The sequence below is a fragment of the Mandrillus leucophaeus genome, unplaced genomic scaffold (genome assembly GCF_000951045.1).
Source record: "Mandrillus leucophaeus isolate KB7577 unplaced genomic scaffold, Mleu.le_1.0 Scaffold453, whole genome shotgun sequence".
NCBI classification, from domain to species: Eukaryota; Metazoa; Chordata; class Mammalia; order Primates; family Cercopithecidae; genus Mandrillus; species Mandrillus leucophaeus.
In genome coordinates this window covers 1,638,415-1,661,773 of record NW_012104843.1, presented here as the reverse complement: position 1 = coordinate 1,661,773, position 23,359 = coordinate 1,638,415, and the positions used below count along the sequence as shown (strand labels likewise).

The 23,359-nt window shown below is 47.4% G+C and overlaps 1 protein-coding gene across 3 annotated transcripts in view; it reads right to left on the bottom strand.

The window, feature by feature from the left end:
* Positions 1-4,186: 4,186 nt before the first annotated feature.
* PTPRM (protein tyrosine phosphatase, receptor type, M) overlaps positions 4,187-23,359 on the bottom strand; it is a 704,023-nt gene continuing 684,850 nt past the window's right edge. For 2 of the 3 annotated variants that reach the window (XM_011994359.1, XM_011994361.1), the window contains 2 exons: positions 16,605-16,740; positions 4,189-4,937 (listed from right to left, as the gene is read on the bottom strand). In XM_011994359.1, coding sequence (XP_011849749.1) covers positions 4,884-4,937; positions 16,605-16,740 — 190 coding nt within the window. In that variant the 3' untranslated portion in view covers positions 4,189-4,883. Of the gene's footprint in view, positions 4,938-16,604; positions 16,741-23,359 lie in introns of all 3 variants that reach the window. The other variant, XM_011994360.1, reaches the window with a different exon arrangement.

The following is a 23,359-nucleotide window of genomic DNA, read 5'->3' as shown; positions in this document are numbered from 1 at the left end:
TGGCCTGAGGTGTCACCTTCCAGAGAGCCCCCTCCTGGAAGCATTTGGGGAGTGTCAGGCCTAGCTCCCGTTGGACCCAGGCCACCTCAGGCTATATTAGGAAACAGATGGTTAGTATAGTCCACAACATAGTTACACTTGCTACATCTCTCAGGCTTTGTAGTTTTCATCTCTTGAAGTTCAATTTGGGTCGTTGGAACTATTCTGGCCTGTGTGAACTCTGAGTATTGTTCCTTCTAATCTTTTTTTTTTTTTGTAATGTCCTTACAAGCTTGTTGTGATCAGTACTTAGCTAAAGACTTGAGGGGGACGCTCTGAGATCTTTAGAACTCTCTCTCTGCGTAGCTGTATGTCTCACACTCTGCCCCGTAGATGTTCGCCACTTTGGCCCTTTTGACTTTCAGCCTTATCTCCTCAAACAGGAGAAACCATGTGGCTCCACCTGGATCTCCCCTCCCTGCACCCGTGTTCTAGAAGTTCCCTCAGGCCATAAGCTGCTCAGTCCTAGGAGTCACCCAATTTGTTTCCTGTGTCCTGGAGATCGTTATCCTCCATTGCCTGATGTCCAGTATCTTGCACACCATTTAAAAATATATATATATTTCCCAGTTATTTCTTACACTTAGGAGGGTAAATTGGTTTTTGTTACCCTAGTTTGTCTGAGATTAAAAGTCCCGGAAGAGTTTCTCTAAGATTAACCATTCGTAGAGTGGATATTACGGAAGTATGAAGTGTCAAGGGCATGAGAGGGCGTTAGCAAAACTGGTTGAAGGGATACATCATGGAGCTCGGGTTGTTCTGTAGAAAAGGTAAGGGTGCAGCACTTAGGATTGGACTTAGGCGTTTTCATAGATACGAAGAACAAGAATAAAAGAATACGGCAAAGAGAAAGCTAGCAGTTGAAGAGGTCAGAGTCAGAATTTGGCATGTTTATTCAAGATTTCAGAGGTCAGGCAGTTGAAGGGGACAGGCTGCAGGGTGTGGCCATCCGCTCAAGTGGAGTATGAGGGTGGTTGTTTAAATTGATTACATCTTTGAGACATGAAAGAATGACTTACGTCTATTTGAGAAAGTTTCAGAGGGGGCATTTCCATGGAGTTTAGGGAAAGAGAGCCTTGTTAGTCAAGCCTGTGTTAATCAAGTTTATTTACAATGGAATAAAGTTTCCTTAGGGCATACTACAAACGACTTGGAGCGCTGTCTGCAGAAGGTGGTAGGATGAAAATGCATAGCAAGACAGAGGGGATGGTATGTGGGGGAGCTTTGACTGGCAAGCCAGATGTTCCAGGGATGAGATTTGCTATGCTCCAGCCAACCAGCCTGCAGATGCTGAGGTGCTGGCTGATGTGGGAGGTCTGAAGCTGCCCAGCAGGTTGTGGCCAACCTCCCAGATGGCTCCAGTGATCCCCATGCCCTGGTATTTGTGCAGTCCCCTCCCATAGTGAATAGGACTGACTTCTGAAACTATAGGGTATTGTGGCAATGACAGTATATGATTTCCAAGGCTAGGTCGTATCAGAAATTGTGGCTTCTGCCTTGGTCCTTTCTGAACCCCTGGAAGAAGTCAGTATTATGCTGTGGGGACAGTTAAGCAGCTGTGGATAGGCCCACATTGGGGGAAACAGAGGCCTCCCATCAACAGCCAGTCACACTTTGCCAGGCCTGTGAGTGAGCTACCTTAGAAGTTTATTTTCAGCTCCAGTCAAGCTCTCAGATGACTGCGGCCCTGACCCAATCTGATGGCCACCTCATGAGCGATCTTTGAGCCAGAATCATCCAACTAAATCGTTTCTGAACTTCTGACCCACAGAAATGGTGTGAGATAATAAATGTTCATTGTTAAGTTTCCAACTTTGGGGACAATTTGTTATTCAGCAGAAGGTAACTAATGCACATTTTCGTCCTGACAGTAGGGTACCTTAACGAAACCTAATAATGCAGGCATGAGTTTGACCCAGTGAGCAGAGGTGGGAGGGCCCTTAGGAGAGAGCTGGGGGAGCTCACACCAGTTATTCACCTGCGGGGCCCACAGCTGCTCTACCTCCTGAGTGTAAAAACGGTACGGCTGCCGTTTCCCTTCTGCCTCTATGTCTTAACCAAATGGCCCCTGCAGCTCACTCCACCTGGAAATATACAGAGAATGGAATCCTGGAAACGCACCTCAGTCTTGCTGTGCTGACATGTTACAAAAGCATCCTGAGGGGCTGTTGTGAAGCTGACTTGGAGGAGGACTGTGCCAGGCAGTCGGAGGCAGGACCATCAGATGCCAGAGCAGTCCCAGGCTTTGAAGTGTCTGGGGGGTTCCGGACGCCACAACAGAGGGGAAGCCAGAGCATTGCGGGAAGACAGAGAAGGACCCTCAGCCAAGAGGGTGGCTTCTCTTGCTTGCGGGCGCAGAGACTTTCTCTGTGTACTGGAGATAACAGGTCTCAATCACGCTGCGAGGCCTCGTGGGAAATCTGAAAAGCCACAAAATGCCTGTGCCTTTGTTTCTGTCACTATTTCCATTAAAAGGTGAAATAAGCGAAAGAAAGATAAAAATCCAAGAGATTGGAAACAAGTGGCTCCAACGTGAGACCGGGGTATGATGACGCAGGGAACGATTGCGAAGTGGCTGGGTCATTAGACTCGCGCATCTCAGATCACTTCCTCGCCATGCTCACATGAGCTGCCTTTGTGCCCAGGCTGAGGGACTGGAGCCCAGAGCCACGCCACCATCAGAGAGGGCCGAGGGCTTCACCACACTCCCCTGGTCAGGGCGAAATTCACCCACAAAGGGGACAGCGGTCCATACGTCTTCATCCCTATTCCTATATCCTGGAGAAATCATCTGGAAGAGGGACAGACAAAAATAGCAGCCGGCTAGTCTTTTAGGTGCTTAGCAAAGAGAACTGGGTGGGATGGCGGGGACCATCCTCCAGGAGGAGTCTGCGTGGGAGGCACTGAGCGCAGACTCGAAGGTCTGCTGCAGTCAGCTCTTCCTAGGGGACAGAGTCCCACCCACCCAGTTTAAAGGACGGGTCTAGAGAAACTTACACCAATCGGGGCATATAGATCGCTCAGGATACAGCAAAGCAGTAAAGGTCTAACATGCAGATGTCCAGGTCAGTCCTCTTGGAGGGCAACCTCTGCCCTTGAAGTCTTTGGTCACCAAGATCCCCAGAGCAGGCAGGAACACTGCCCTCCAGCCTCTCCACTTTCCACAGGGGGTGGCAGGCCAGTCCCTGTCTTGGCACTAGCGGACTCTGCTCCTCTGCCGCAGTGAGGGTGCTGCCCCCCCACCTCCCATGGGCTCTGGAGGCTTCTGGCACTTGCTAGCTAGTGTGACTTTGGACAGGTGATTCAGTCTTTTCTAGCTTGAGTTTCTTCACCTGTCAGGTGGGTTTCGTCGTTGTACCTGGCTCGTGTTTTGGGAGCATGTGCTACCACACGGGAAGGTGCTCTGCATGGTGTCTGGCTCACAAGAGGTGTTCGACAGAGCTTCGTCTCTGTCAGCTCTTGGCAATCATTAACACAGCCTAAAACCCAAGCTAAATGCAAGCTGCAAGGCCACCGTGCACCTGCCTTCTGTGCCAGCGGCCAGAGCCGGGGTGGCGCGGAGCAGGAGCTCTGCTGATCTCTCCATGTGTGGCCATCTTTCCCTTCTGGTGGGAACTTGTCAGCTCGGCGTCCTTAAATGCACTCTGATTCTCTAACCCTTTACAAACTGTTCTCTCAGCAAGTCTTAGGTTGGCCTGAGGCACAGAGAAGAGAGATATTATCCCCTGGAGACCGAGGGGAAACAGAGAAAGGAAGAGGATGCTCCAGTTAGCAAGTCCCTGCCATGGCCCCTGGCCTGGCTGCCCCACAAGGTCAGGGCTCATGCCCTACGGCGCAGGTTCATGGCTGAGCCTCCTCGGCACCAGGGCAGGCCACGGTGACAGTCTCAGTGCTCTCAAAAAACATTTGAGAGATGAACACTCTCTCAAAAAACTCTACTCTACCTGCTCCGACAAACAGGCCCCGGCCGCACTCTCTCCCACTGTGCGCTGGCGTGACGGGTGCGGCCTCCACCGCCTGTTCGCTGGGACACCAGGAACACGCCACGGCTGCTTACGGGTCATCATTTATTGAGTTGAGAATTCACATAGAGTAACATCATACAGAAAATCGTTTCCAGGCCTCAAGAAAAATGACTGTCACTCACTGTGCTTCACAAAAATTTCTTTTAATGAATAAATAATTTGATGAAATCAAAAATATTTACAATATAAACACACGGAAAAGCTCTAGGTCCGTGAATCCGATCGTCGAGTTTTGCATTTTGTGAACTGAGTCCTCCCCCAAGCTTTTCCCTTGGAAACAATACAAATCTGATAGAAACGACGACTCATACAACATGTCTTTGTTCATTACACATTTATCTGTTAGTCCTGGAAAGCTACATAAGCATATATTACGCAACATGTTAAAGTACAAATATTACCTAAAATAATATATTATCATAATGCCAGACAGCATTCTCCACAGAACAAAAACACACTCAGCTGTAACAATAACGAGGGTCACGGGCCACAAAAGAATACCCCAAAGGTACAAATTCCTTCATAAGAATATAGTTGTGCTCTTCAGTTTACCAGATGTCTACGCTGCTCTAGGAAGCCGGTGGCGAGGAGTACGGGATTTGGCGACTGTGGCTGTGTGTGTGTTCCTGTCAGGCAGCAGCATTACTGGGATTGGGCAGTGCAAGCAGTTTTAGAAACACTTTCTTGGGCTCTTAAAAAGAGCCAATTATGCAAAGCAAAATAAGCATATTGAGAAGTCTTCATCTCTTCTGCACAAATACCACGGAACGTCTTGGCTTTGTGGTATGAAAGGGATTGTTTGCAGAGCTGTTTACGCCATCAGCCAGAATTCAAGTATTCCAGGGCCACCTCGTAGCAGAACTTGTACTGATCCTGGAAAACAGGAGGGGAAAGTGTCAGCTCAAGAATATCTCAACGCTGTTCCTAGTAAAGCAGTTACTGTAGAGTAGGGTCTTAATGGGAAGACATCAATCTGGGAAGCATTTGAATTAGACACGAATCAGAAAGTCACGGTTCTGAACTCCAGAGACAGTCACTGTTTGGAGATGCTCCCCACAATGCTGGCTGAAAGGTATTTTGCTACCTGTGCTGGCCAGAATTCCCGGAAGGTTCTGGACACTGGGAACTCTAAATATGTTTGTCCACACATGTGATTTCCAGGATATCAACATACTGAGCTTCGTGCAGGAGGGTCAGGGATAGAAGAAAAGGTAACGAGTGTTGAGGAAATGCCTTCGTGTCATCTCTCACAAGGCCCTTGGTACCTAGACGAGGCCTCACGCGTGATCCAGTTTTACCTTTGACTTTCAGTCTGTAGGAATTCCTCAATCTCATGAGAATTTCATCAGCACCTCCTGAATACCAAGCTGCTTGATCTGCTCCCTGATTTTGAGAAGTCCATGATCCAGTGAGGAGGATGAGACAGGTAACCCAATGACAACACACGAGGCGGAATGGTCCCTATCATGTGCGGTGGGCTCAGGGGAGGGCAGGTCTTCTCAGGGAAGATGGCAGTGGGAAGTAGGTGGAGAGCACCTTCCCCAGAGGATGGAACTGATGCATGGAGTGTGGAAGCAGCCTTGGTTTGCCCTGGACGGTCCTGGCTTCTGCCTGTTGTCTTGGCATAATCCTCTTTCACTCTCAAAGTGCCCTAGTTTGGATATAGCATATGGCCATCCTCACCAGTTACTCAAAACAGGCATTCCAGGCAGAGGTAACAGGACGAGGAAAGGTATAGAAGGGGAAATGTTCGAGATCCTCTGGGACCCACAGACCAGTTTTTCATCAGGCAGGGAATTAATTTCTCCCTCCCAGCTTTCTTTCTTTCTTTTTTTTTTTTTTTTAAAGAAACAGGGCCCTTTGTCACCCATCTGGAGTGCGGTGGCACAAGCATGGCTCATCACAGCCTCGAACTCCTGGGCTCAGGCAATCCTCCCACCTCAGCCTCCTGATTAGCTGGGACTGTCAGCATCAGCCACTGCACCCAGCACTGGATTCATTTTTCTTGAGTTCAGCTTTCCTGGATCATGTACCTTGGCCTGAGCAAGCTCTGCACAAGGTCCTGGCTGAGGTGTGGTCTCGGGTGGCCGGGGAGAGCATCCTGCACCTGTATGCATGGAGTGTGCTGACAGAACCAAGCCTGGGAGTGGTCCCTGAACCCAGCAGCGGGACACAGGGCTGCCACCTGGCAGGAGCCCGGCCCCGGAGAGCGCCTCCGCAACTGGAAGGCTCCCTTCCACCTCTAGCGGAGACAAGCTTCCACATGGGCGAGCGAGGTTCAGCACCACCGTCTCTACCCATCACAGCCACCATCTATTATTTTTCATTTTGCCAAATTAATTGAAAATGTCTAGTATTTCTTAAGTGCCTCCTAATTTGTCACTGAAATTTCCTTTTCTTCACCTACACTGTTCTGTAAATACCCCAGTAGTAGTCCAACCTATTTATCTGAGGACAAGGGCCACAGTTTATCCCTCTTTGTGTAATGTAACAGTCTCTAGCTCAGAACTGACACAGCTGAGAGTCTAAGTCGGCCGCATGTACACATGAAGACAAGCAGCACATGATCCAACTCAATACACATGTACTGCTAGAGACTGGGGGTTTTATGACACAGTCAGTTCTCTGGGAGGTCACGATCCAGAGGCAAATCAGAGAACAAGGAGATCATTTCAATCACTGACAGTGCCACGAGATTAACATCAGTGGCAAGAAAATCACAGGTGTTAGCGAGGGCGTGGAGAAAGCGAACCCTCATACACAGCTGGAGGGAATGTCAAATGGCACAGCCACTTTGGAAGACCGTCTGACAGCTCCTCAAAAGGTTAAACACAGAATTCCCATATGACCCAGCAATTCTACTACTAGGTATACAACTAAGGAAACTGAAAACGTATGTCTACACCAAAACTTTGTAAACAAATGTTCACAGAGCATTATTCCCAACAGCCAACAAAGGTAAACAACTCAAATGTACATCAATAAAATGCAGTATAGCCATAAAGTGGAATATTACTTGGCTATGAAAAGGAATGAAGTACTAATACATGCTACAACGTGGATGAATTGAAGCATGGATGAATCTGCTGAGTGAAAGAAATCAGATTTGAAAGGGCACACACTCCTTTTCCATGAAATGCCCAGCATATGCAAATCTATAAAGACCAGAAGCCAACGGGTGGTTGCCAGAGCCTGGAAGTGAGTAACGGGGAGTGGCTACAAGTAGGTCTAGGATTTCTTTGATGGGACTAAGGGGGTGATGGAAATGTTAGACATTTGGATTGTGGCGATGGTTGCATAACTCTGTGAATATACTGAAAACCAGTGAATGACATACTTTAAAAGGGGATTTTTTTTTATTTGGGGTACATGTGCTTATTTGTTACACAGGTATTATACATGTAATGGTGGGGAGTGGGCTTCTAGGGTATTCACCCCCCAAATGAATGTTCATATTGCATTACACAGCTGGTAGGAATGCAAAACACTGGAAACTGATTACAACTGAACGTTATACCCAGTAGGTAATTTTTCAACCTCTCCTCCCTGCTTTTGGAGTTCCCAGTGTCTATTGTTTCCATCTAAAAGTGGAAATGTTATGGTATACATATTATATTCCAATAAAGCCTTATTAAAAATGCTTATTCCATGATGTGAATCCTACCTTTAGTGTCTATCAAGGGCTCAGGTGGGACCGGAACTGGGCAGACTCTGACATAGGAAACATGAATCCAGTTGTTCTCTGCTTTTTAGAGAGTCACGGTGCTCCACACTGACCAGGAGCCTTAGGTCCTATTAACCATCCCCAGATCCTGGCTAATCCAGTCCCCTCTGGTCATAAAACAGGGGGTTGGATCACATTTAAGGTTCCCTTCCAGCTTTCTCAATTTAGAACTTTAGGACTTGGTTTGCCTTTAAAGTAAGTCTGATGACATATGAGAAGGTGTTCCTAAAATTATCTCCTGGTGCAAATAACAAATATTTTGCTAGCCTGTCATTTCCCTTAAATAGACCACTTTTTCCATACACAATGAAATGCCAATAAAGATAGAAGTTTTTTTTTAACTTTTTAACTGGAAAAAATTATTACTTGCCCTAGGCAAATCAGATTTCTGATTCATATTCTAGTATTTATTATTTCAGAATTTGATACTTTTATTTTCAAAATATTTAAAAGAGATAATTTGAATTTCAAAATTCCAAAAGGCCACGTTGTCAGATCACCAGGCTGACATGTTGGCTATGAAGTGCTCCCGTCATTTCTCCGCTTTTGTGAATCACAGGAACAATTTTTTTTGTAATGGAAATCTACATGGTCCAATCCCTTACTGCATAAAAATGATTTTATACAAGCCTAATTGTGCAATTCATTTCAGTGCCTACTCAGAGCCATCCTTTTAACATATTAAAATGCACCTAGTGGGGAAATGTGGCTGCGGCCCTCAGGCCACAACACAGGCTGGAAACTCAGGAGGGACTTCGGGCTTTGCTTCGAAGGAGCTGCTGCTTGGAAGTCACCGAAGCTGCCCTGTCTCAGGCATGACTGTAATTTTCAAAATGAATTCTCCCTCTCCCACCTTATCCTTCCTGAGCAAGCGGCCAGTCCCCATAGATTCTGTGATGACTGGTTTCTGAATCAGAAAAATAAGGGGAAGGAGAAGGAAGACCATAAATCGCTGTGCCCCTTCCCCCAAGCACCTGGGTAAATGCCTGAATCTTCCGACACTGGAAACTGATTACATTTGATCACCAGGTACAGGCCTGTCTTCTGCAGTTTCCTCTCTCAGCTCACTTGCTTTTGAACGGTATAATTAAGCCACATGAGCCATCCCTGTGCTCCAGGGGAAAAAGGAACGTTTACGCCTTGGTCCTGAGTGCTCCAATCTGGGCGACATTAGCTGGCTTCAGGCATGAGGAGGTGCCCTGAGTAGGGACTCAGGTGGGAGCCTGGCCTGCTCCTCCTCACATCCTTGGGTCAGACCATAACCAGGGCGACCTGCTGCTATTCCTCACCAAGGCCCCTGACACTGGCCTCGCTCCCGATCAGACTTCCTGGACCTATGAGCGGGAGAAAGCAAAACCTGCAAGGGGGCTGGAAATTGAGGTTTGCTGTTAAAAGCCACTCGCTCGCTTGGTGAGGGCATCACGAGGCCAGCACACCAGTGGGTGACGTTGGGGGCCTCCATCAGGGGCCCCAGCCCTGTCGTTGTCTGCGCAGGCTGCCTATGTCTAAGGAACTCAGGCTGGCGGCCAGCATGGGCACTTCAAACAGCACGTCAACGGCCTCCAAAGATTCAGAGAGAATAGCCTCCACCGCTGGCCTGGTTGCTTTTGAAAGTAAGGCAAGCTCCACGATTTTGGCTGGACCCTGTACTGACAGATCCTTCGGGCTGGAAAAATTCTTCTGCGTAATGTTCTGCCAGGAGGGCGGGCTGGGCCCTATTACCGTGGTGGGATCCTTCAGTTCAGTGTTCCCAGCCAGGCTGTGGCCAGTCACTCTGTGCCAAGGAGACCAATAAATTCACATCCCTGCTCAGCGAGACAGCAGCACGCCCCTGGAATGATGAATGGCTCATTCCTTTCTACTCTATCTTTAAAATACATAGGTAGAACTTTCTTCACCAAAGCCCCCTGCAAAATCCACGCCCAGTTCCTTATTGAGGCCCTGCTGAGCACAGCCACAACCTCCCCTAGGTTGGAGAGGACAGCAAAGGGTGCCTCAGGTTGGAATCGGGTCTGGCTGCAGAGAATGCTCAGTCACTCAGCAGATGCTCACTGGGCAACTCCTGTGAGCCAGGCTTGGCTGGTGCTGAGTGTGAGGCGCGGGCTGGGCAAGTGGAATCTGGGGATGGAGAGAGGGAATGGGGTATTAGCAAAAATTATTACAAACCTTCCTCAAGAGTGCAGGAAGACTGACTATGGGTGGATTCAAGGTGCCTGGAGTGTGGATTGGGGACCCTAGCTCAGCTCTGATTCCCACTCAGCTCCTGCACTCCCCACGCCAACACATGCACACACACGTGCACAGCCTGTTAAACTGGCTGCAAATTTCACAGCGAGAGCTATTGAGGGGCAGCCTATACACACCAGGTGGTGGCACAAGGGCGAGAGCTGTAGGCCCCACACCACATTGCATTTTGTAGGTGAGTCCACTGCTGGCTTACTAAAGGGGAGGCGAGGCTGAGTCTGCAGGGTCAGCTCTCAGTTACAGAGAGGGCAACTTGGACCTGGGCAGCAGATGCGCAGATCGGGACGGGGCTGGCTCTGGAGTAAGTGGGATGGAGGGGGACGGGCAGCGAGCTGTGAACACGCCGCACCGCCGCAGTGGCACTGCAGGGAAGGGAAAGGCCCGGGGACCCTCCAAACCAACTTTCTCAGCCCTGTGGCACGTCCATCCTGCCTGGCGGGGGCTCCATCCCAGAGCCTCTGGCTGAAGTGGGCTGGGGCACTGGTATTTCTGAAAGTTCCCCCGGGAGTGGCAGGCGGAGAGGCAGATTCTCATGCGCAGCCTGGGCTGAAAGCGCGTCTAGAGCAGACACGGTTCTTAAGCTAGGCTGCAGGAGAGACTCACGGGGTCCTTTAACACTGGGCTGCTGCAGCCAGGCCTCTGACCAATCGAATCAGTCACTGGGTGGGCCCAGGGATGAGAAGCGTTCTAAAGCTCCCAGGTGACTTCAATGGGCAGCCAGGCTTGAGAACCACGAGGGACACGTTCTTTTCTGAATCTTACAAGGCATGTGGGGGTGGACGGGGCTGTTCCCGTTACACCTGGTCTGAGATGAAGCTAGCACACACACTGATGGAGCTCTGCCCTGTTCCCAAGTCCCCTACACTTACCTGTGCCCTCTTTCTCCCGGTGCGAGAGCACACACTGCTTTACCACCCTTTCTCCTGGATTCTCCCGGCAACTCAGTAACAAATCAACCCAGGGAGGGGTTATGACCATCACCTTCCTATGGGCCCCTCCCTTTCAGACTCCCAGGTGGGGTGGGACTGCATATCCAGCTACATTCCATTTGGAATTTTCATCCAATGGCTTTTAGTTGTTGGTTTTTTCCCTTGCCTTTTCCACCCATTATGAACCCTAAGAGCCCCGCTGGTGTCCAGCCTCCAGGCTGGGAGACAGGTTGGGGGGCTCCTTTTGGGGTGGCTGAACATCAGCAGGCTTGGAGCTGGGAGGAGGGATTGGGGTCCGGATTTGGCTTGCACGAATGACGAAATGCTGGACTTCTTTGTAAAGGGGGTGCAGCGGCAGCACCTCCCCCGGCTTTTGTGAAGATGACTGAGTGTAACAAGGTAACTCTCCGGACAAGTTCCCTAAACAGAAAAGCCCCGTAGCCTTCTGTGAATAGTATTCTTTTTTTTTTGTTTCTGATGTTACTTTTTAAAAAACAACAGCTTTGTTGAGATATAATTCACATACCATAAAATTGGCCCCTTTAAGGGATACAGTTGTAAAATAAAATTCATGGGAGGCCACTGCTTGGATGAGGCCCTGACAGACTAGACCAAACCAGAACGGAGTTCCTCGTGCTAAGTGCCACGCTGCCATCCAACTGAACTTTGAAACAGGGCAACTTTCGGAACATCAGGAGAAGTGCAGAACCAGTCAGAAGCAGGCCGGTGTTCCCAAGCTGCCGTGATAAAGCAGCCCCTCTATTTTAACCCTGTGATGGAAGGAAGTTTGAAACAACCAGTCTGCTTTGTGTTCCCTGCCTCTGCCTTCCCAAGCCCTTTTCTGCCTAGAAAGCAGTCTCCTCTGCTCAGCTCCTTGGAGCCCTCGTTCTATTTTACAGAATGACATCTTGCCTGATTCTAGGGTCACTCATACAAGCCAATTAGATCTTCAAATTCAGTGTGTTGTAATTTTGTATTTTAACACAGTTCAGTGGTTTTCAGTATAGTTAGACTTGTACACCATCTAAGTCTGAAACATTCCCATCGCCTCAGAAACCCTGCGCCTACTGGCGGTCACCCCATCTCCCTCTCCCCCAGCCCTCAGCAACCACTACTCGACTTTCTGTCTCAAGGATTTGTCTGCTTTGAACATTTCCCAGACAAGGAATCATAGAATATGTGGCCTTTTGTGACTGAATTAATATTCCTTTTTTTTTTTTTTTTTTTTTTTTGAGAAGTCTTGCGCTGTCATCCAGGCTGGAGTGCAATGGTGCGATCTCAGCTCACTGCAACCTCTGCCTCTGAGTTCAAGTGATTCTCCCGCCTCAGCCTCCCAAATATCTGGGTTTACAGGTGCCTGCCACCACGCCCTGGCTCATTTTTATATGTTTAGTAAAGACAGGGTTTCACCATGTTGGTTGGCCAGGCTGGTCTCAAACTCCTGATCTCAGGTGATCCGCCCACTTTGGCCTCCCTAAGTGCTGGTGAGCCACCGCGCTTGGCAAGGCTTAATATTCTTATTCCCACTTTACAGATGAGAAAACTGAGGTTTAGGGAGGACTTTTGCGTCTCCAGTGAGTTCTAAGCTCCATGTGGGAGAGACCATATCTTCTACTTTTCTTGCATCATGTCCAGTGATGCTGCACATAGATCAGAGGCTGAGAAATACGTGTAGAATGGCATGGAACTAAGATAAGATGCCAGGCCAGGCACCGTGGCTCATGCCTGTAATCCCAGCATTTTGACAGGTTGAGGCAGGAGGACTGCTTCAGGCCAGGAGTTTGAGACCAGTCTGGGAAAAATAGCAAGACTCCATCTCTAAAGACATAAAAATAAGAAACCAGTCAGGCACATGCCCCTTTAGTCCCAGCTACTTGGGAGGCTGAGGTGGGAGGATGGCTTGAGCCCAGGGGTTTGAGCTATGATCACGCCACTGCACTCCATATTAAAGTGTGTAATTACCTACAGAGGCAGCGTTGTCAGCCCTGCCAAGGCGTGTGCCAGTTATTCATTTCCTGGGCAGTGCACTAGGCTGTGCAGGGGAGTCTTCCAAAGTTCCCACCACCTGGCAGGAGATACTGTTTCTCTAGGCAAGAAGATACTACGTTTCTCTAGGCAAGATCTGCCCTTAAAGACCATTTTCTGGCCGGGCGCGGTGGCTCAAGCCTGTAATCCCAGCACTTTGGGAGGCCGAGACGGGCGGATCACGAGGTCAGGAGATCGAGACCATCCTGGCTAACACGGTAAAACCCGTCTCTATTAAGAAATACAAAAAACTAGCCGGGCGAGGTGGCGGGCGCCTGTAGTCCCAGCTACTCGGGAGGCTGAGGCCGGAGAATGGCGTGAACCCGGGAGGCGGAGCTTGCAGTGAGCTGAGATCCGGCCACTGCACTCCAGCCTGGGCGACAGAGCGAGACTCCGTCTCAAAAAAAAAAAAAAAAAAAAGACCATTTCTATGTTAAAACAGAGCCCTGGGAACTTCAAAAGCCATTAAAGAAGGCAAAAGTGAGAAGGGAGCTGCCGGTGTGAAGCAGCCGCTTTCCTGCAGCCGGAGTCGCTTCAAAGGAGCTCAGGTGCCAGGACCCATTCTGAATCTAACTAGGCGAGTCGTGGGGAATGGCAGGCTGTGCTGTCCTTGTCCACCCTCCTGGGACCCAGTTCTTTGATGGGGACTTGAGGCTGGTTGAAGAGATGGATAACTTAGAAGCAGGGCGGAAAAAGCGTTCAGGAAAAATGCAGCTGCCCCTGCTGGATACAAAAAAAATCTAGTCTTGTATTAGAAACTGTTTTGCCTCCTGGCAATCCACTGGCTTTTCTCCAGAGCCCCCAAAGCGAAAAATGTGCAGAAATACATCTTTAGGGCTTTCCGGATCTCCCTGGAGAGCGCCATGCTTCAGCACGAACCGATGCATCTTCCCACTCAGAAGCAATTTAGAAAAATCAGAGCTGCAAAGAGAGATGGGGAGAGACACAGCGTCCCTCTGTGCGCTCACCCGCCCTGGCAGGGAGGATAGAGCGGCAGCATTTGCCTGTTCTGAATGGAAGGGCCCATGAGGGATGCAGCCGCACACGTGAGGTATAAGAACTAGTGGGGCCAGGGCGAGGGCCCCTCTGTTGCACCCCAGCCTGAAGCGCCCCCAGGGCTGTCTGGCACATGCTCGTCATCCTCTGAAGACGCAGCTAAGTAGACTCAGGACACTGCCCTTTTCAGCTGCTGGCGCAACATTTTGTGCTTAGGACACACTCGGGCCTCAGATGGCCTGTGATGCCCAATAAAACTGTACCAGACTTTATCACCCTGACCTAAGCTAATTTAATTATCTCAGCCAACATACACAGGTATCAACACCAAACCAAACAGAAGTCGTATTTACAGACAAAACCAAATGACAACAGGTCCCATTCAGTTCTGGAAGCTTCAAACCCACTGAGAACAGCACAGTGACTTTTTTCTCTGTCACCCGGTATTATCTAATACCCTAACAGCCACCGTGACAGATATGTCACACAGTTTTCTCCGGAAATTGCGAAACTTTCCTACATTTCTCAGACCCTGACCTTATCCTCCAACTGGTGCTGACCTTTGGTCTGGGCACCCAGAAATCCCATCTTCTCCATTAGGGTCACACATAACTACACAAAGTCCTAAGTTATTATAGAATCGTGGGTTGGGACCGCAAGCTCCCTTCTGGTTCAGCCACCTAAGCCTCCATTTATTTCATGAAAAATCACCCCCGTCCTCTAGCGTGCACCACTGATTTGGTAAAAGCCCCATCATTCCTGCCCGTAAAACCTGGTGAGTGATGAAAGCTGCGGCCGGAGCCATTACAGGAAAGGCCTGCAAGGACCTGTTTCTAATGATCTGCTTAATTCAGGCTGCAGTGCGAAGGAAGTGACATTTTTTTTGATCAAGGTCAGCTGTGCCCAAGTACCAGCCAGAGTCTCCAGGCTGCACACCTGTCCCTGAGTTACTGAGGTTAACTACTGCACGAAGCCACAGTCGGAATATTTCATTCATGCATTTGTTTCTATCCTCTGCCGGCCCAAACTCAGGCCTCCGCCGACAGCATGGCCACTCTTTGCTCAACTGCCTCCGTCCTGGAAGACTGGGAATTCCATGGTGGTAGAACTCTTTACCAATCAGGCCGGGATGCAGGGAGGGAGACGGTCCTAGTGAAGCCCCACACCAGCCCTTCAACAACCCACAGGAAATCCGTTACTATGTCCAGGGCACTTAGAACCCTTCTGCCAGGCCACTGACGGCATCACGCCTGGCAGACGCCTCCACTCTCTACAACCACCTCTCCCCTTTCCAATTTCCAAAACCTTCACATCCCTCTGCATGCTGGCTACCTCCATGAGCTAATGGTATCCCTAGTTTACAAAACTAACACCTAGAGGAGTTAACGGATTTGCTTAAGGACACTTAAATGACAAGACTAATGTGTTGGGGTCACCTAACTAGAATTAGCAGCAGAGTTGAGACTAGAATTTGGGTTTCCGTGGGCGCCCTGTAGGGTGGGGAGGAAGGGAGCAGGAGTCTGGGGAGCACGGTCCTTTCAGCCCCTTCTAGAAGCCAACATGCTAACAGCTGATGGGGCCAAGCAGGTGTGCCACATTCCCCCACCAGCAGCCATGCTTCCTGGAAATGGAGCAGCTCCTCAGGCACAAGACATGTATCTGGGCAAAGCGGATGCCCTGGAGAGTGGTTTGTGCTGAGCGGGACATGTTTGGGAGCTCGTTGTCATTGGTCACTACTATTAGCCAGCCCGCAGCACTGCTATTATGACTTCTTAAACTGCACGGGGACCACGGCTACTTTCTCCAACTCAGCTTGACTCTCAACTCCCTCTTAAGTCCCTTTATTTTAATTTTTAACATTAACACCAGTGCTGTGACGCCGTGGACCTGGGAACACTGGCTTTGGAGCTTGTGGCATCGGCCACCTCTTTCTCCCTCTCCTGCCCCCAAGCCATTTTCCAACCTTGGATTAGTCCTGCTGTTTCCTTCAGCTCCTTCCTCCGCTCACAGAGAACTGCAAAAACCTAATCTAAAAGCTCCCTCCTTTAAACTATTCTAGAGTCACAGTGGTTGGCATTTCAACAGCTCCACATAAAAAGAGATTTCATAAAATACTCAAGAAAATAATTGCACATTGTCCTTTGTTTCTCATCTCCTTTAATCCTTTTCTCAGATATGGCCACCATAATTAAATGCAATATTCTGGATGTCAAACTAAAATTCACAGCTTTGATAAATATTAGGCGATTAAGCTATTTATAAAATATATAATTTGAAAATCTGGCATTTCACATACTATGATTATTTCTTCTCTGTGAAGACGAAGTGCTTAGCCACGTGGAAGGCACTGCCAGGAAGGGAAGTTAATAAGGATGCTCACTTGTGAGTTTCAGCTATTTCCCTATTTCCAATGAGCTGGAGACAAAGTCTCCTTGTGATGAACAAAGACAGGAAGAGGGAGCACAAGAAAGAAGGAAAAAAGCCCTACATGCCAAGTGATTACATTGTGATTTTGAAAATGAGTCTCCCTCTACGCATCAGTCTCCCTGCGAATCTGGGAGCTGGCGTGGATTCTAATGCTCATGGAGGGTCTCATGGAACAGCTCAGAGGGGGTGTCCTACCAGGAGGTCGACCATGTTGGGCTTGTTGTTCCTCAGTGTCTTCACAGCGTGGAAGACATCCACGGTTCTCTGGTGCCGGAGCATCTCACACACGATGCTGATGGCGCAGAACGTCCCACTGCGGCCTCCGCCGTTCCTGTTACGAAAGAGATCAGATGGCTGCACTTTACACTGCATCTCGCAAACACCTGTGGAAACGAGGTGTTGAAACCCTGGCCAACCAGTAACAAGGAAGGGCTCTGAGGTCGAGGGACCGCCTACCTGGGCAGGTGCTTTTAATTAAAGCAAACAGAGCAAGCCATCCCCAATGTTTGGCCACAAGTCACCTGACTGAGAGCCTCTCCCAGCTCCGCTCAGCCCTGGTCACATTCTCTGATACAGCACTTCATCGATAAGGGCCCAGGTAGAAAAGTTTCAGTGAACCTTATTTAGGGTCTGCCAGGAAAATTGGTGTGACAAGTATAGGTTATGTTCAAAGACATATCTGGCCTTTAAAAACATCCGTTAGCGGCCAGGCGCAGTGGCTCATGCCTGTAATCCCAGCACTTTGGGAGTCCGAGGCAGGTGGATCACCAGGTCAGGAGATCGAGACCATCCTGGCTAACATGGTGAAAACCCGTCTCTACTTAAAAAATACAAAAAATTAGCCAGGCGTGGTGTCAGGCGCCTGTAGTCCCAGCTATTTGGGAGGCTGAGGCAGGAGAATGGCGTGAACGCAGGAGGTGGAGCTTGCAGTGAGCCCAGATTGTGCTACTGCACTCCAGCCTGGGTGACAGAGTGAGGCTCCATCTCAAAAACAACAACAACAACAAGAAAACATCCATTAGCACTTCATTATTTATCTATAAAACATAGAGGCAATTTTTAAAGAAAACTTTTTACTCTGAACCCATTTTAGATGTGCAGAAATGCTGTAAAAATCGCATAGAGAATGCATATCCAGCTTCCCTGATGTGAACACCTCACATGTCCACAGCACATTATGCAAACCAAGAACGTGATGCTGGGACAATACTATTAACTAAACCACAGACTGTAGCCACATCTCACTAGTTCCTCCACGAATGTCCTTTTTCTGGTCCAGGATCCAATCGTGGATGTAGCTGTCCTATCCCCTTAGCTTCCTTCAGTCAGTAACACTTCCTCGGTCTTTCCTTGTGTTTCCTGACCTTGACACTTTTGAAGAGCACTGATCAGTGATTTTGTAGAATATAAAGAATGTAGAACTCAGAAGTAGAAAGTAGCTGTCATCCCCAGCCACAATCTGAGAAGTCATCACAAACTACAACGTGTAGACCATCCCTTCATTTGGGTTTGTCTGATGTCTTCTCATGGCTGGAAACAAGGCCGTGCACTTCGGTAAGAAAACCAGAGAGGGGATGTTACCTCCTCCCAGGGGTTCAGGATGCTCCTCTGTCTTATTACTGGTGACGTTCACTTGCTCACTTGTTAAGACGGTGTCCGCCAGATTTTCTCACTATAAAGTTATCATCTTTCTCTTTACAGTCAATAAATATCTGGGGGGAAGATATTTGGGACTATGCAAATATCTGGTTTCTCGCCCACTGATCTGAGCATCCGTTGGTGGATCTTGTCTGCAACAATTAATTATCACTGCGGTGTTTGCCTAATGGTGACTTCTTGTTTCCCTCTCTTTGAAGATTCTACCCTAAGAAAGAGCTGTCTCTTTTTCCCCATTAAATTATTTATTTGCTTATTTTATGATTTATTTCAGTGTGAGCTTATACATAATAATGTTATTCTATCAGCTAAAATCCGATGGTACTAATATTGATTTTGTTCACATTGTTGTGACAGCTCCAACAGGGTAGCCCTTTTGTTCTTTTCTGACAAGCCCCCAACTTTTCTTCTTTCTTTACTTTCTGCAACCACATGATGGTCCAGGCTCATTCCGCACTAGTCCTGCACCAACTCTGCAGTCCCTCTGTCCTCAAGGAGATAAGGGACCTTTTTTTTTTTTTTTTTTCTCTGTCACCCAGGCTGGAGTGCAGTGGAGAGATCTTGGCTCACTGCAAGCTCCGCCTCCTGGGTTCACGCCATTCTCTCGCCTCAGCCTCCCATGTAGCTGGGACTACAGGCGCCGCCACCGCGCTCGGCTAATTTTTTTTGTATTTTTTTAGTAGAGACGGAGTTTCACCGTGTTAGCCAGGATGGTCTCGATCTCCTGACCTTGTGATCCGCCCACCTTGGCCTCCCAAAGTGCTGGGATTACAGGTGTGAGCCACCACGCCCGGCCATGGGACCTTTTTATTTTTAAACACAGTATAAGTATCATACCTAAAATAACAAACATTACTGTTTTAAAATAATCAAATTTCTAGTCTGTGTTCCAATTTCCCAGATTGTTTCTTTCAGCTGCTTTTTAAAAAATCCACATTTAGGCAAAGGCCACAGATTGGATTTGGTTGGTATGTCTTGCAAATTTATTTTAATCTGTGAGCTCCTCTTTTTTCTTGGGAATTTATTTGTTGAGGAAACAAGGTCATCTGTCCCGTAGAGAGTCCCACATCCTAGATTTTTCTCATTCATCACATCTCTGTGATATTTAACATGCTGCTTTCTAACTCTGTATTTCCTGTAAATTGGTAGGTAGTTCCAGGGCTTGATAAGAATTCAAGATTTATTTATTTATACAAGGATACTTAAAGTATACTTTCATTAGGAAGCAAGCCAAAAATATCTGGTTGTCCCTTGTTTTATGGTTTTAAGAGTGATCATCTTAAAAACACTTTAAGAGTGTTCGGATATCAGCTTGATCAGCCCATTATGAAATTCCGAATCAGCTTTTTAACTGAAGTATAATATACCTACAATAAAGACCATTAGTAGATAGCTCACTCAATTTTTACCAATGCATATACCACGTAACCACCACTCAGATCAAGATACAAACCACGGTCAGTCCCCAAGAGGCTCCCTCACATTCCTTCCTCAACAATACCATCAGTATCACCAAAGAGAATCCATTCTTAAGCCTAGCATCATCAATTGCTTTTGCCTGTTCTTCAGCTTTGTGTAAATGGAACCATACACTATGTGTTCTCCTGAGACTGGCTTATTTCACTCTGTGTTGTCTGTGTGAGAATCACCCACGGTGTTATATTGGTAGTTTATTCTTTTATATGGCTAAGGAGAATTCCACTGAATGAATACCCACTGTACAATTTATCCAACAGCTGATGAATGTTTGGGCTGTTTCTAGTTTGTAAATATTATGAGTAAACCTGTGATAAGCTTATCTTTTGGCAGATGATTCATTTCTGCAGTCATTTCTCTAAGAACAGAAGAGCTCAGCCTCAGAGTGCCTGTATGTTTAGCTTTGGTAAATGCTGTCAGTTTCCAAATGGTTGTACAGTATTTACTTCCTTCCTACAGTGTATAAGAGTTCCAGTTACTCCACAGCTTCACTAACACTTGGGATTGTTATTTATTTGTCTGTCTTTAAAATTTCAGCCATTCTGGTGAGTACACAGTGGCATCTGATCCTGGTTTGAATGTGGATTTGCCTAAAAACGAATAACGATGAGTAACTTTTCTATGCTCATTGGCTATTTGGGACTTTTCTTTTCTTTTTTTTTTTTTTTTTCTTCTTCAATGAAGTACCTGTCAAGTTTTTTGCCCATTTAATGAATTGAGTTGTCTATCATTTTCCTATTGGCTTGCAGTACAGCAGTTAATAAGACATTGTAGCCGAGTCCTTTGTCAGACACCTGTATTATAAAACTCTCCTCCCACTGCCTTGCTTTTTCACCCTCTTATTGACGTCTTTTGATGAAGAGAAGGGTTTAATTTTAATGAAAGTCCAATTTGTCAGTATTTCTTTTAAGGCTAGTGTTCTGTGTCCTGTTTAACAAATCTACCTGTGGTCATGGAGATTTTCTCCCGTGTTTTCTTCTAGAAGCTTTGTTGTTTCACTTTCCCTGTTTGGTCTACCATCTATCTGAAAGGGATTCTGTACATGGAGTGAGGGAGACCAATGTGTCCAGGCAGTCTCCCCCACCCTCTGCAGTGCTGTGTTGCAATGGCATCTTTGTTGTAAGTCAGATGACGCTGAGGTATGGATCTGTCCCTGGACTGTCTCTTCTGCTAATTAGAAGATTAGCTGTTTTCTATCCTTGCATTAACATTATACCACTTTTCCCATCAGCTTTGCACCTAATGCTTTTGGCAGCTGTTGAAGACCACTGTCTAGTCCATTATTTTCATCAAGAGTTGCAAAGTGGTGAAATCTTAATTCTATCCATTTAATCTAGTTTTATTAGCTGGGATGAAACTAGTTTTATTAGCTGGGAGACATGTATAAAGAAAAACACTCCCTATTTGCATACCTTGAATATCTGTGGCTCAAGCACCATTCACTTCAAAGCACCTGCAGGTCTTGCCTCAGCCGGGAACTCTCCACCCACAGCCATTAGGTGGCGCTACACTATGCTGAATGCCATGCTCTTACCTCCAAGAGGAACACTGGAGTGGTCTGATTATCTCCTGGCCAGAACTGGCGGATGCCCATGTAAACTAATTTTCTTTCTTATAGCTAAAAAACCCCCCTTAGATTTAGATATATAAATGTAAACAACAATAAACATTCTCACCAGGCCTAGGTCTCATGCCCACCTTGATGCTAAGGGAGCAAGAGACAGTTCCACATGAACCAAGGCGGGGCTTTAGAGAGAGGGGAATGTTCCAAAGAATAATCAAGGTTCTCTCAGCGGAAAATGGGAGGAGATGCTGCACAGGCAGGAGAGAAGAAACAACGGATGCCTCCCACCGTCCACTGTGAAGAAGAGCTGATTGCTTTAGGTTTTACATGGAACAGCTATGTCACTGTTTAGTTCTGTGGTCACAGCTGCCTCTGGGAAGAGTGTTGTTGACAAGGTGCAGTGATTTAAGAAATCTTTATGTCCTCTTGTTAGCCCTCAACTTCTTCTAGTCACTAGTAACTTAGTCCTGTGGGTTAAAGCACTGACCCTTTTTAGAAAGTACTAATCCCGGGGGGAACGATGTACATCTAGCTCAGATGCTGGTCTCCAGATGCAGGCAGGGATATCTGCAAACATTTTTAGTATTTTAGAAAAACCTGACATATCTAATAATACAAACAAACTACAATATTAATAGTTTTTGTTGGGATTGTATCATCTCAGTGTGTCTCTTATTCTGATCAGAGGTCGGATCTGGATTGAAGAGAAATAAAAATAGGGATGTGGACAGCTAATGATATTTTTTTGTCATTTTCTTGATAGAGATTTTTTTTTTTTTTTTTTTTTTGAGATGAGTCTCGCTGTGTCCCCCAGGCCTGAGTGCAGTGGCGCGATCTCAGCTCACTGCAAGCTCCGCCTCCCGGGTTCACGCCATTCTCGTCTCGGCCTCCTGAGTAGCTGGGACTCCAGGTGCCCACCACCATGCCCGGCTAATTTTTTGTATGTTTAGTAGAGACAAGGTTTCACCGTGTTAGCCAGGATAGTCTTGATCTCCTGACCTTGTGATCCGCCCGTCTTGGCCTCCCAAAGTGCTGGGACTACAGGTGTGAGCCGCTGTGCACGGCCGATAGAGATTTTTTAATGCACTGGGTCCATGAGAAGAAAGGGGGGATCACAGCAACTAGAGAAAGGTGAGGTTAATAAACTGCTTTTTAGAGGACAAAAGATTGGAACTTTTGGTTGAAGACAACTGTGGGTAGGTTCTTACAGCTCTTTCCAAAGGAACATCAGTTTCCTGCAGGATGAGACACTATCGTGTTTTGATTGCTGAGAGGCAGGCAGAGTCCTGGGCTTCCCGGGAGACCTCGCAGGCCCGGGGTAGGAGGTGGCATTGCATCAGACAAGGGCACTGACTGGAGAGTAACCCACACCCTGAGCCAGGTCTGCAACTTTAACTAGGCTTGAACTACCCGGAGTGAATATTTTGCCTTCAATTTAAGAGAGATCTCGGTGTGTACTTCTAATGATACTTCCCTGAAAAGTGACATACGCGTATACTTTAAATTTCCCCCAATTCTCTAAGCATCTTCCTTAACTGCCATGACTTTCTAATTGCCTGTTCTATTAAGCCGATTCCAGCTGGTTGATTAGCTACATATCATTGCCAATGAGAAAATGCAGGTAAAAGTGCTTTGAGAGGCGTGGCATTCTCTATTCCGTGGCTCTCAACTTTATTATCTCAGCACATTGGAATCACCAGGCGTTTTAAAAACACACCCCGGTGTGGGCCCGACTGCCAGAGATTTTCATTTAATTGGTTGGGGTGTGGCCTGGGTGTGGGCTTTTTTTTTTGTGTTTTGTGTTTTCATTTAAAGCTCCTCAAATAATTCTGAATGTGCAGGTAAGGCTGGGAGCCATGTGGAGCAGAGGTGCCCACATTTAGCACCTGCAAAATCTGCTGGCCTGGAAGCCCCATTCTGGGGACACTGGCTGTAACCAAATCCTCCCAATATACACATTCTCCCAAAAAGCGCGCACGCACGTGCACACACACACACCCGTTCCTCTGAGACCTCTGACATGATTTCCAATTGAATAATCAAACAATGTGATGGTAAACTGGCTTTGGCTGGTGGGATGGAGCCCTGAGTTGTAGCATTTGTTGATTTCCATGATGTAAATCCTTCTACCATGGATGAATTCAAGTTACCAACAGTTGAAGACCCAGCTCAGAAAATTCCTGAAAGCTTAACAATTGGATCTCAAGAGCCGATTTTTTTTTTTTTTTTTTTTTTTTCTCTTCTTCAATGAAGT